General features: G+C 39.1%; 1 protein-coding gene across 1 annotated transcript in view; it reads left to right on the top strand.

The window, feature by feature from the left end:
* Smchd1 (structural maintenance of chromosomes flexible hinge domain containing 1) overlaps positions 1 to 14,028 on the top strand; it is a 138,979-nt gene that overhangs the window by 63,670 nt on the left and 61,281 nt on the right. The window contains exons 22-25 of the mRNA XM_059278617.1: positions 2,689 to 2,761; positions 5,338 to 5,477; positions 6,958 to 7,092; positions 8,806 to 9,033. Coding sequence (XP_059134600.1) covers positions 2,689 to 2,761; positions 5,338 to 5,477; positions 6,958 to 7,092; positions 8,806 to 9,033 — 576 coding nt within the window. The remainder of the gene's footprint in view (positions 1 to 2,688; positions 2,762 to 5,337; positions 5,478 to 6,957; positions 7,093 to 8,805; positions 9,034 to 14,028) is intronic.

The raw sequence follows: 14,028 nt of genomic DNA, 5'->3' as shown, positions 1-14,028 counted from the left end.
GAAAATGTAATTACATCATTTTCCTCCTTCCCTTTTCTCCTTTCAGTCCTTCCCATGTATCCACTTCCTGCTCTCTCAGATTCTTGGCTGTGTGTGTGTGTGTGTGTGTGTGTGTGTGTGTTCGTGTGTGTTCGTTCTGCTTAGTCTCTATATTGTTACTTGTATGTATATGTTTTCAGGCTGACCATTTGGTGTTGGATAACCAAATCGGGGCATTTTTTTCCCTGGGGAAGACTATTTCTCCTGCTCTCAACTCCTTGGTTGCCTCCAGTTCTTTGTCTGGGTTTGCAGTTCTATGACATTGCCTCCTTCCATGCTCGCTTGTCTGTTGTTTTTGTCCTGATTCAAGTCTTATTTAGGCAGCCTTGTTATTTGAGACTTAGTTGGTATAGCTTCTCTGACATTTCTAGGAGATGTAGTCTCACAGAAGACTTCCTGTTCCTCCCACTCTTAGAGTCTTTATGTCCCTCTTCCTTGGTATGCCCTAAGCCTTGGGTGCAGGAATTATCTAGATGATGTAGCTGTTGGGGCTGGTCCCCAAGGATCTCTTGTTCTGTGCATTTCAGTTGGTTTTGGTTTTCTGTAATCATCTCTCTGATGCAAAGAGATTTTTTTTTGATGTGGGGGTGAGGGCCTACACTTAGCTATAGGTATAAGGATACATATTTTGAATGTTGTTAGGAATTAGTGCTGGCTAGGGAAAGTGGTGGTTGTAGGTTTTCCAAGATCCATGGGCTCACTAGCTTTGAATAGTTGACTAGGTTTCCAATACCAGGCATGATTTCTGTTTTGTTGAATAAGACATAAGTCCAGTTAGAAAGCTGTTGGTTACCACCAATATATGCATGCCACTATTGGACCTTTAGGGTCACTGTGCCGGGATGATCATTGTTGTGGATCATAGGCATCATGGCTGCTTCCCTCTCCCAGAAACCTGCACAGCACTTTCTGATACCATGAAATCTAGTCTTCTAGGGAGGAAGCTTTCAGATCAGATCCAGCTCTATGTTGTAAGTACATGATGTCTTCATGGATTTACCTTTAACTTCTAGTGATGCAACCAAGGGCAACAGCAATAGCCTATAATGCTTTGGAAGTCTCTTGGACTGCCCTGACCAACATCTTGAAAGGAAGTGTCTAATGCCTGGTATTGATGTTTTTTTTGTTAATCTATGTATGCTCTTGGAGGAGACTTTGTCAGCCCAGGTGTGAACGATTTAAACTATGTATGTATATTTACACACGTATTTATATGTATTATATGTAATTTTAAATAAAAAGATGATAATGAGAACTCTTTTCAGACATTCTTACTGTTACTGTACCTTCGTCCCTTCTCTCCTTCTTTATTGACCCTCCTTAGTTACATCCCTCCTCCACAATTTTTTTCAATTTCACCCTTCCAAGTCACCGGTACCCTGCTATTCCTCTCTATTGCATGCTCCCCATTATTTTACTGGTTTCTGTCGTTATTCTTAGCTATGTACTCACATCTAAAGATTGGGAACTAGGAGTCTCAGATGAGAGAAAACATGACTTTGTTTTTCTGAGTCTGGGTTACTATACTCAACATAATCCTTTTTAATTACATTCATTTACCTGAAAATTTCATGATTTCATTTTTCTTTATATCTGCATAGTGTTCCATATTGTATATATACCACACTTTTATTATCCATTCATCAGGTGAACATTTAGGCTGTTTCTGTTTCCTAACTCTTGTAAATAGAACAGCAATGTACATGACTGAGTAAATATTTGTGGAGTATGATGTTGAGTCCTTTGGGCGTATGCCCAGGAGCAGTATACCTGGGTCATAGGGAAGATTTATTTTTAGCTTTTTGAAGATTCTTCACACTGATTTCCAGGGTAGATGGACCAACTGCAATCCCAACAGTAAATGAAAGTTTCCTTTTCTCACATCCCTTCCAGCATTTGTTGTTATAGGTTGTTCCATTGATCTTTGTGATTTTGACTGAGATAAAATGAAATCTCAGGGTTGTTTTGATTTACATTTTCCTCATTGCTAGGGATAGTGAACATTATCTAATAATTCTTAGCTAATTTAATTTCTTCTTTTGAGAGCTCTGTTCAGATCCTCTCCCATCTTTTAAATGGATCTTTTACTTAGATCTCTTTAGTTACTGTTACCTTTCTGTTCAGGGTTCAATCCGGTTTTTTTTCCCCTCGTACTCCTTGATTGTTTCACTTAAAATATATTTTTAGTTTTTCGTGTTATGACTGTTTTGTTTACATGTATGTATGTGTACCCCATGGGTTCCTGGTGCCTGGAGTCCAGAAGACCTAATTGGATCCCCTGGAACTGGAGTTATAGGTGATTGTAGCCACCCTATGGATGCTGAGAACTGAACTTGGGTCCCTTGCAAGAGGAGAAAGTGCTCTACACCACTGAGCTGTCTTTATACGTCTGTTTTACCTTTTAAAAAATATCCTTATTCTGATAATTACCTGATAATTATTCAGATAAACACAGATTTGAGTTTGAGGAAAGTTTTGTTCTTTTTTTTCTCCTGGGATTCTTAAATATTTGTAATAATTTTTCTAACTAAAATTATGAGTACATTTATATAATGATAAGGAAGATAAAAATCAAACACAAATCAGAATTGAAATGGTAAGCTACTTATTTAAAACCTGGGTTTAATTTTTGCTGTCTTTTTTCAACAGAATTTTAATCTGAAGGTTGTTCTTCCGGGTTTAAAAGAAGATTCACAGATTTTGAAAATTAGATTGCTGCCTGGTAATACTATTTTTAACTATTTGGAATAGTTACTTTTTAAATATTCTTAGGTTACTGTAGTGGTGAATGGCCAGAATATAGGACGTTGAGGCAGTAAAGACAACAATTACATACATGGGGGTGGCATATGCACTTGGATGCTGTGCCTGCAGCAGTCAGGGATGACAGATCCCCCAGGAACAGTTGTAAATATTCTTAACCACTAAACCATTTCTCCAGCCCTAAAGGATTGCTCACAGACCTCCTGCCTTAACCTCCCAAGTGATAAGTTACAGGCATGTAACACCATAGCTGGTTTATGTGCTGTGGTGCGGGGATTGAACTCAGGACTGCATTCTAGGCAAGTAGACTTATCAGTGGAGCTCCATCCCCAGCTCCAGTATAAATCTTAAAAATACATTTAGAGTTGCTTAATGTAGCTCAATCTTGGGGAAATGTTTTAAGTACTATGTATTAGGAAACATCTAGAGATAAGCTTATTAGACTTAGGGAAAAACTGCTGTATTAGTCTTACTGGTTTTACTTTCATATTTTAAGAATTATAGGTTCTTATTGATTTGATAAGGATTTATTTTGGGAAAATGAAACTGTATTCAAGTTACATAGGGTGGAATGTGCTTTTTAATTTAAGGGATAGCCTGTTGTAAGGATCTAAGAAGTATATTTTAGAATCAGACCGTTTGGGTTTCAGTATAGTATAGTCTGGCTGCTTTTGCAAAGAATCATGAGAATGTTTTCTGCTCTCACAGGATTATAGCAGTAAAATGAGTTAATATGTAGTCTTCACTCTGCATGATTGTGCAGTTGTTGAATAGAGAACAAAGTACCAGTTGCACATGAGCTTTCTTTAACACTGTCCTTTGCAAAGTGAGATCTGCCAGTAAGGTTATGCTTATTGAGTGTTTTACACTTGATCCTAGACTTAATGCCAAGGAACAATTGGCATGCAAACTTAGAAACCTTAATTATAACACTTGGTCCATAAGCGATCATTTGTACTAGATTTCAGCAGAAGGAAACAATAGCTTATTTGCATTCACAAATTGTAGTTCTTGGTGATTTTACCCAGGCATACACTGATAAGTGAAAATTGGTACTAATGAGGAAAAAAATGTTCATTTATAGTAATAAATATGTATGCTTTTAGAAGTAAGCTAAGCCAAATAGAAATGACTTATAGAAAGCTTATTACTTAGGTACATTTTTTTGGTGGTTTTTATTTTGATAGAAATGACAAAGTAGGAAATAGCACAACCTTGTGGTAGAAGGCAAGAAACCAGGACTTAAACTTGACTTCGCCACTTACTGACCTTGGGTCCATCTCTTTGTATTAAATATTTTCTTTATGTAGTCCCTTGATTAAATATTTTCCGGTGTTTGTAGATGCTTCCATTCTTATAAAATGGAGGTGTTAGGACCTTGTGTTCTGTATGATGCGCATAGTAGTGCTTACTTAAAACATAACATAGTAGTTGGCAGATACTAAATCTTCATATTAACCATTGAAGTAAGTGTGTCTAATAATTGTTTTATATACTTTCATTATCAGTATTTAGCATAAATTGAATTTTAAAGTATTAAGGATTGTGGGGCATATAGTTAGTTTTTTCTAGAAGTATAGATTCATTTTTTGTTTTGTTTTGTTTTGGTTTTTTTGTTTTTTTCGAGACAGGGTTTCTCTGTGTAGCTTTGCGCCTTTCCTGGGACTCACTTGGTAGCCCAGGCTGGCCTCGAACTCACAGAGATCCACCTGGCTCTGCCTCCCGAGTGCTGGGATTACAGGCGTGTGCCATCACCGCCCGGCTAGAAGTATAGATTCATTTTTTCAATCTTATAGGAAATGTATGATATAACTTGCTTGTGATATCAAAGACAGTGAGCAGTATACTTACCTGCTTATGTAGTTACACAATCACCAGGGGTTAATTTGTTTATTTCATAGCCCATGCTGGTCTGCAGCTCTCAGATGCTGGGATTACAGGATTGTACTACTAAGCTTGGCCTGAACTCAGCATGTTATTACTTGTGCTGGATCCAGCAGTCATTCATTGTGTAAAGCTAAAGATGATAAATAAACAGTATTTTAATAAGCTTCTTTTGCTTCCTGAATACTTTGCCTCCCAGATGTTTTTAAGGTTTTTCAGGACTGTTTAGGTCATTTCTAGCATGAATTAATCAGTGTGCTCTAGCTTATATAAGACTAAATCTAGACATTAAACTGTTTTTGTTTTTGTTTTGTTTTTCAAGATAGGCTTTCTCTGTGTAGCCCTAGCTATTCTTGAACTCTGTAGACCAGACCAGACTGGTCTCAAACTCAGATATCTGCCTGCCTTTGCCTCCTGAGTGCTGGGATTAAAGGTGTGCACCACCAGTGCCCCACAACGTCAAACATTTAGCTGTGTTACTGAGACAACTCCATCATGTACACAAACTACATTTGGAAGATAGAATTTATCAAGTTCTGTATTCTTTTTTTTCTTTTCTTTCTTGCATCACTCATAAATATTAAATACAAAATGATAATTTTAGTCTATTTAATCTATTGAATATATACTTTATTATGAATTTCCTGATAGGTCCTCCTCATCGACTAAAAGTGAAACCTGACTCGGAAATTCTGGTTATAGAGAATGGAACAGCCTTCCCATTTCAGGTGGAAGTTGTGGATGAGTCAGACAACATAACAGCACAACCAAAGCTAATTGTCCACTGTAAGGTAAGCTCACTGTGATGCATTGTGATGTGCAGCTAGGACACTTCTGTTGTTAGTGAATGGCAATGACTGTCTTTTTGCTGTTTCAAAGTTAAGCCTTAAATAGTAAGTTTTTGTATTGTTTTGTTTTTAAATTCTGCAGGTTACAACATTTAATGAAACCAAAGGAAGTAAATCAGACTGTCTTTTTGCCCTCTTTTTTTTTTTAATCATTTTTTGTTTTGGTTTGTTTTTTGTTTGTTTGTTTTGTTTTGTTTACAACACTGGGTTTCTCTACGTAGCCCTAGCTATGCTGGAACTTACTTGTTCTGTAGACCAGGTTGACAGATACCTTCATGTCTCTTCCCACCCCACCCCCCAAGTGCTGGGATTAAATGCTTGTATCACCACCGCCCGGCTTAAATAAATTCTTAATGATTATTCCATGGAAAATTTCTTAGACCCTTTCCTTATCAAAAGTCTTTCAATAACACAAAGCTCAGTGAAGACACCAGCTCTTCCCAGTTGTGTTTCTTTCCTTCATTTCTTTTTTTCATTTTCTTTTCTTTTCTTTTTGGGAACTGAATTTTAAGGCCTTATTTATACTAATCGAATGTTTTATCATTAAGCTATAGCCTCAGACCTCTTGATTTTTTTATTTTGAGACAGGATTTCATAAAATAGTTCAAGCTGGCCTTAAACTCACCGTGTAGCCCCAAAAGGCTTGAATTTATGATTCTTTCTACTGCCTTAGTCTCTTGAGTATTTGGGATAAACGGCCTTCACTACCAGGCCCAGCCAAGCAGTGTCATAACTTTGCTCCCCTTTCTTTTCTTTACCCCTCATATATATGTCTCTACATATGTCTGTTTTTATGTGTCAGAGGAGCTATCCAGCTTGCTTCGGGAGGTTCCTGTCTGTGATTCCTACCTTGCCTTAGGAGCACTGGGGTTGGAGAGGTGCACTGTAGTGACTAGCTAGCTTTATGTGGTTTCTGGGGATTCAAACTTGGTCTTCCTGCTCGCATGGAGGTGCTTCATCAGCTACTGCGCTATCTCCCCGTGTCCCTCCCTAACTTTAGATGAAGTGTTTCGTTTATAAAGAGAGTGCACAAACAAAGGTGGTGGGTAAGATCTACAACAAAAGAAACTCAAGACGGTAAAAAAGAGGGCTGAAGAGATGGCTGTAATGTCTATAATCCCAGTTCCAGGAGATCCACACCCTCTTAATGCCTGAGACAGACACACACACACTCATACATGCACGGGATCTTTTTTTAGGTTAAAAAAAAGAATAATGTTGAGGAAGGTTTTCTAAAAGGATAAATTTTATGTAAAATAGAAAGTCACTCTTTTTATTAAAAAATTCTAGTGTTTTGAGTTTTATTTAGAATTTTCCAGTGTAGAGCCAGAAATACTAGCTGTGGTAAATTACTCAAGAATTTGAACCAGATACTCAGTAGTTATGGATTAGGTAGTTAATGATCTTTCTGTCCTCCCTCTAGTTTCTAGGTGCTCCAAGCCTACCAGTCTACACTGTGGATTGCAGTAGCTCTGGGACCAGCATCCTAACAGGGTCAGCAATTCAAGTTCAGAACATTAAGAAAGACCAGACACTGACTGCCAGGATTGAAATACCTGTAAGCTACCTCTCTCTTTGGTTTTACTTGGAGTCTTTAAGGTCTTTAGCGGATGTAGAGTATTTATGCAAAGTTGTTTGATGCTAAAATGTATAGTACTTTGGTTCTCTTAAGAAAAACAATGTGAACTATAACAATATTTTAACATTATGTATCACATATTAATAATTTTCTTGATCAGATCTCTTACAAGGTTTATAACTACTAGTGATTGTATTTCCTTTTTTTTTTTTTTCTTTTTGGTTTTTCCGAGACAGGGTTTCTTTGTGTAGTTTTGGTGTCTGTCCTGGATCTCGCTTTGTAGACCAGGCTGGCCTCAAACTCACAGAGATCCACCTGCCTCTGCCTCCTAAGTGCTGGGGTTAAAGGCATGCACCACCACCACCTGGCACATTCTAATTCTTTTAAGGCTAATTATGTTTTTATAGTCTTTTTCATCCTTCTCAGTCAAACCAAGTACTTTTCCCCTGAGCTACATCTCAGCCCTTGATAATCTTAAAATATTTAGGATTCATTTCCTTTTTGCAATAATGTAGACAATGTGTGTGTGCACGTGCAAACATGTGCGTGCACATAATATCTTGCAAACTGTCAAAAAGTATAGGACTCACAGTTATCTGGGGATGGGGGGAATCTGGCCTTTGAGGCAAAAAAGACTTATGTAATTATACAGCAGTATTAGAAGACCAGGAATTCAGTTTACTTAAAATAAATAGCAAGTTGTGTCTGCTTTTAGGCAGCTTTTAGTGTCTTATCCAAAGGGTGCAGCCTTGAGAGTAAGGAGTCAAATAAATGTGTATGCCTTTAAAATAAATTGCTTGATATTTTATAATGTAGGAATTTTAAATAAAATTTAAATAACTCACGTAAATGGGTTTCTATAGGAATAGCTATAAATAGACAAAGTTTAAAGTTATTTTAGGATTAATAAATAACTTCTTGTTGTTGAAGGTATTATAATTTGTTAAAGAAGTGATGGTTTAATAGTTTAATTTTGTATGACTAATTGTAACTTCTTTACGATGGATCTGTACAATCGTAGTATACTGGTAATCAATATAAATTTCTCAGTATGTTGATAAGCTCAGCTTTCAAGGCATCTAAAGCTCTTCTGGCTATAAACAAGTTTTTTCATTTATCCCAGTGTGCTATTAATTGGGGAAAAAAACCCATAAAATTTCAATACAGCTTAATACTAAAAAGTAGTATCTTCTCTTGCAGCAATTTGTCTTCAATTTTATGGAAAGTTCTTGGTTTCTTCTTTATTGAATCTGTAACTTAATTTAAATCTTGTGAATTTATAATAATTTTAAAGTGAATTTAAAAATAAGAAAGAAGGCATTGTTGTTAGTAGTTTTCAGAATGTACCCAATGCCATTTATGCCTGATGGTGTAAAGTTTTTACTGTTAAAAGTATAATACCTTTTTTGTTTGTTTGTTTTAAAGGCAAGGTCTCCTGTATATTCCAGGCTGACCTTGAACTTACTGACCTCCTGCCCACACCTCCCAAGTGATGAGATTACAGGTGGGTGCCACCACATCTGGCTTATAATACCATTTTAATGATAAACCTTGTTACAAGTGTAACTATGATAAGATGATCTTTCCTAATATTGAAAATAAGTTATTAAACAGTGCCATGGATTTGCCATTAGGTAAAAGAAGAAATGAATACGTAGGTCACTCAATGTATATTCATGTTTTCTCTTCTAGAGTTGTAAAGATGTGTCACCTGTGGAAAAGACTATCAAGTTACTTCCCAGTAGTCACGTTGCTCGCCTACAGATATTTAGTGTAGAGGGACAAAAGGCTATCCAGATCAAACATCAGGATGAGGTTAATTGGATAGCAGGTGATGTAATGCAAAATCTAATTTTTCAAATGTATGATGAAGGAGAAAGAGAAATCAATATTACACCATCCTTGGCAGAAAAAATTAAAGTAAGTATTTTATACAGATTATTTACTTGTAAAAACTCTTATGTTTAGAAAATTGAAATTTTATGGATAACCTATAAGATTGTTTAGCAAAAAAAATACTGTTATTAGGTTGGTCCTAAAGGAATTGTGGTATTGGACTATAAGTTTGATTTAAATCATAATTAGACTCCAACACATTTTTGCCAATGGGAAATAAGCTTGTATGTTTCTATAAAATAAAAATAGAAATTCTGTGAACTCATGGACAGCATAAGAGAGGACAGCAGTTGAGCTGGTCAGCTTATTCTCAGGAAGCTCACTGGGCTGCCTTACTGAGCTTCCTTTCCAGTTAGTTTAGATGCTGAGTAGCCATTGAGAGTGATGTAATGACAGGGAGTATGAATCTCTTGCCTGGCCAGTACCACCACCCAGTTTTGTCCTTTTTATTTTTGTTATTTTTTTGTCCACTTGGTTTCTTGTGAACATTGGGCTTCAGAGCAATTCTGGTTCAGGCAGGGTAGCCAAAAATCTGGAGAGGCCCCACTGGTTCTAGGGCCTCCTCCAGGTGGCTAAGTCTGCCTTGTTGTTCTCTGAGCTTCAGGGGTTCTCCTCTGATCTCCTTTATGACTGAGTGCAAACAGCCCAAAACAGAGCAGAGCATACTGGCAGGGGCAGCATCAGCTGGAGCCTGGGCTGTGCCTGAGGCAGAAGCTGAGTCCATCTTATATCATAGCTATGAGTGCTTCTGCATTTCCAGAACCTGTCTGGACAAGTGAACTTTATCGGGGACTAGGGGGGGTCCAGCCCCTCGATAGTCCCCTCCCAGGGTCCGGGAAGAATCTACAACCAGCTGATAATTAATCTTTGAAGAAAGAAAATGAATCTATGTACACGAAACTCCTTAGTCCATACACTTTATTATTCTGTCAGTTCTCTCTCTACAAGCTTATGCTCTGCTCTCATTTTTAGCTCCTTTCATGCCCAGTTTCTCTTTACATTTATCTGTTGTCCCCTCTACGTTTTATCTTAATTCCTTCATCTAGTTCTGCCCCTTCTAGGTTCTCATCCATCTAGTTCTTTGCCGTATCAGCTCCTCTCCCATCTCCTCCTCTCTCATCTTGTTCTTCCTCGTCTTGTTTTTCCCCATCTGGCTCTTCCTCATCTTCCATCTCATTCCTCTAGTACTCTCTTCTGGCTCTTCAGTCTAGTTCTTCCCCATCTCAGTTTGTTCCTCTCAAGTTCTTACCCATCTAGTTCTTCCATTCTCTTTTCTCTTCTCTGTCCCCTCGTACCCTGGGAGTCCTGGTATATATACACTTACAAGCAGTAAATCCCTTGGCAGTGCAAAGCCAGGCTTCCAGGGTCAAATGGAGGGGTGATAAGAATCACAGAGGGGCAATAACCATTAATCATCATTTGCAACCCCAAAGGGAAGTGACCAATGGGGAAATGAATTAATTAACTAAAGGCTAAATTTGGGTAATATCTAAGAAGAGGGATCTTATGTGCTCAATTATAGTCTTAAACATGATTGGTAGAAAATGTTAAGAATCTATAAGTTACTAGGTCAGTGGGAGAAAATAAAACTGCATTCTTTTTTTCCTGTGGCTCCTATCTGTCCAAGCTATCTGCCGTTTATCTGCAGGGTGGGGGAAAGTGTGCTCGGTTGCTAGGCAGCCTGTGTACAGCTAGATACCTCTGGTGATAGTTAAAGGGAGATCTGGAACTGGAGGTAAGATTTGGGAAAGGAGGAAGTAAAGCTTAATTGGCACATCCGCCAGGCCTTCTCAAACAGGTAACCTGGTTGCTTAAGTCTGTTCTTAGAGAGTACAGAGGTGTCTCTGATAAGGTACTTTCCTCCATCTGGGGATGGACGTGGCCGGATGCTGCTAATGATGATAATTACAGGGAGGCTTGAACTGGGGTTCTGGCTGAGCATAGCTGTCAGTGCAGAAGGTTATCTAACTATTCCTAGAAGTGGTTAGATAAGGAGTTAAAGGTCTATAAAGTTAGTAAGGCTGTAAGAAAGGAGGGTCCGAGCTAAATTGTATAAAGCTATTACTTAACATCCACCTGACCTAGGCGGTGTCTCCTTGTGGAATTTACCTTAAATCAGGAGACTTGCATGTGGACTGTTCCTGTCCTTGAAAGTGGCTTTCAAGATTCCAGAGAAAGCCTTTCCTCAGGCTATTCTCCAAATACCTGTCCTTGAAAGTGGCTTTCAAGATTCCAGAGAAAGCCTTTCCTCAGACTATTCTCCAAATACCTGGAATGTGTATGTCCAGAGAGTGATCACTGTTAACCCTTCTTAGGAAAAAATCAATTGGGAAAACTATGAAGGCACACATGATTTTCATAACAGAAGACAGCTGATATATAACAAGCCAAATAACACCAAAAGCTCCTTGGAATTTGGCTTCCTCTGGAGGAAATCCTTGATCCCTCCAGGTAGTGACTTTGCCATAACCAGCTGAGTTCTTATGATATATTCCTGCCGCCCGCAGCTGAACTTCAGGCTCCTCTAGCTGGAGACAGAAGGGTTAGGGCCATTTCCCCTTGTGAGGTTGGTGCCGGGGATCTCATCCATATCCACTGCATCATTACAGAGTCATCCCTTGCTGTGTCCCATGTCTGTTCGGTAGAATCTGACAACCTTAACTTGGCTTCTGTCTTGTGGAGGCTCTGTTGGGTTATCATCTGGCAGCAGGCCGATTGGGCTGATGGCTGAAATTTTACAAGGTCCAATATAGGCCTGCTCCAGAAGTCCTGGTGATTTTTTTGGATGTTGGACATCCACTTCTCTGAGGTCCTCCTTGGGAGGGGAGGTTAGTAACAGTTTCTGGGCCAAAGTCTATTCATCATCTTTTTTTTTTTTTTTTTTTTTTTTTTTTTTTTAAATTAAAGCATGGCTGTAGTGGCAACTGCCCACAAATAAGTCAGCCAACTGGCCAAAACAGGATCAAGTCTTTTGGACAGATAGGCCACTGGCTTCTTTAAAGATCCCCCTTCATAGGATGGGACATTTTTTTTTTTTCCTTCCCCCAGTCTGCTGGAAGCAGGTGGGAGAGAGCATGGTGCAGTTCCTTTGAGCCTGTGAGAATTTGTACTAGGGGCAGCATTGGGTGGCTGGGGTTCTAGGACAGTTCATTCCTGCTTCCATTTTATACCTCTTTCTTCAACCAAGAGAACTGACAGAAACACAGTCACACAGTAAAGACAACTAGGGTTGGCCACCACACATTCATATACGTGAAAAGACCAGCAGAGTGCAGTGAGGTCGTACATGGATCCTGAACACTGGACCAGTGGCTGCCTCTGTCTTCTCTGTGATCCTAATGCCTCTGAGGAGTCTGACATCTCCGACAGAAGATGCTTTAACCAGACTTACCTCTGGAGGTATCAGACTCCTCAGAAGCATTAGGCAGCGATTGATCAAAGGGAGTCCTGGGGCCCTGGAATGGATCAGATTGCACACCCCCAGGAGCTCCTTGACCACCGAACTCTTCCCCACTCGGAGGGCTTCTGACACTCTGGTATCTAGGGATCTCCCTGGGGCATCCAGAAATGTGGAGTATCCACTAGAGAAGACAACTCCAGGTTTAAGCCAAAAGAAAATCTTTATTAGCTGGCTAGCAACTACTTTGGGTGTTCATCAGTGATCGCATTATGGCTGTGAGCCTTTATTGGGTCTGGGGCCCTGGTTCCAGTCCTTGCTCTGGCCCCTGATTTCTTTCCTCCATTGCAGAGGGAGGAAGAACTGAAAGAGAAGTAGGCCTCATGCTGCTTGCAAGAGGAGCACACCGTCACCTTCTGTCACACTTAGATTTGAGGGTCAGTTGAACAGTTGTACCGAGGCCCTGCTTCTGAGCTGCCCCCCCCTTCTGCAGCGAGGCATGTTTGCTCATCACTGGAGAAGGGGAGGTGGGCTGGGCCAACCTTTTTTTTTCCTTATCAAGATTTTTTTTTTTTTTAATCAATGTTAAGAAAAATGTACTGCTGACTTTTTTCTTGTCTTTCTCAAATCAAAACTACAGTATCTGAGGTGGTTGTGCATCTTCAGAAGCTTAGTAATGGTTGAAGGAAGTCAGGCCTCCCAAGTTGTAGCATTAGGGTGAGCAGGATACAGCCTTTGTCTTTTATGCCTATTTCTTATCTTCTGTCATTCGAGGAACATAAACTAATAAACAGTATCAGTGATTTTTGAACTCACAATCAAAGACTGAAAGAGCAAGTTGAGCTAAAAGTTCTTAAATACAAATCAAAAGTTTAAAGTAGGATATAGTGTGGTAATTTAAAAGAATGGATTAAATGTCACATTAAAACACGTAATTTAAGGGATAAAAAATTTAAGCTAGAAATACTGGAGAAAGGATTTAACCCAGAAGGTGACCAGAAAGGTAAAACAGCAGTGACACACCCTTTTCTTGCAGAGTAGAAGTCCCCAGGGATCACATTCAGAGCCTCCACTCAGACCTCTCAGTGATGACATGTACACATTCTTGTTTTCTTTTTGGGGACTTCACACTTGGTTGTGTCTAGTTTTGAGATAAGTGTCTCCTGTAGGCCAAGCTGGCCTTTAACTGCTAATACTCTTGCCTCCATCTCCCAGCCACTAGGATTGCCTTCGTGCACTGTAGCATGGGTCTTTGTGGGGTTTTTTGGTTTTGTTTCTTCAAAGAACAAGGTCTTATATTTAGCCCATTCAGGCTTCCAACCTGGAATCATCTGCCTCAGACTCCGGAAGTGCCATCATGTCTAGCTGGTCTCCACTAGAAACTATAATGGCCACAGTGACAACCCTGTAGCAAAACTCTGAAGATATTTGTCCTAATGGTTTTCAATTTTTACTCTGAAGATTGGGAAATATTTGCCACAAAACCAAAGATGCTTGTTTGTTATATTATATACTATTATTTCTGATCATAAAGTGCCTTTCTAGCTGGGCATGGTAGTGTACACCTTAATCCAGGACGTGGGAGATAGAGGCATGTAGCTCTCCGATTTTGAGGCCAACCT

Source organism: Peromyscus eremicus, chromosome 13 (genome assembly GCF_949786415.1).
Source record: "Peromyscus eremicus chromosome 13, PerEre_H2_v1, whole genome shotgun sequence".
NCBI classification, from domain to species: Eukaryota; Metazoa; Chordata; class Mammalia; order Rodentia; family Cricetidae; genus Peromyscus; species Peromyscus eremicus.
Note: the sequence above shows the minus strand (reverse complement) of the source record. Positions and strands in the feature narration are given on the sequence as shown.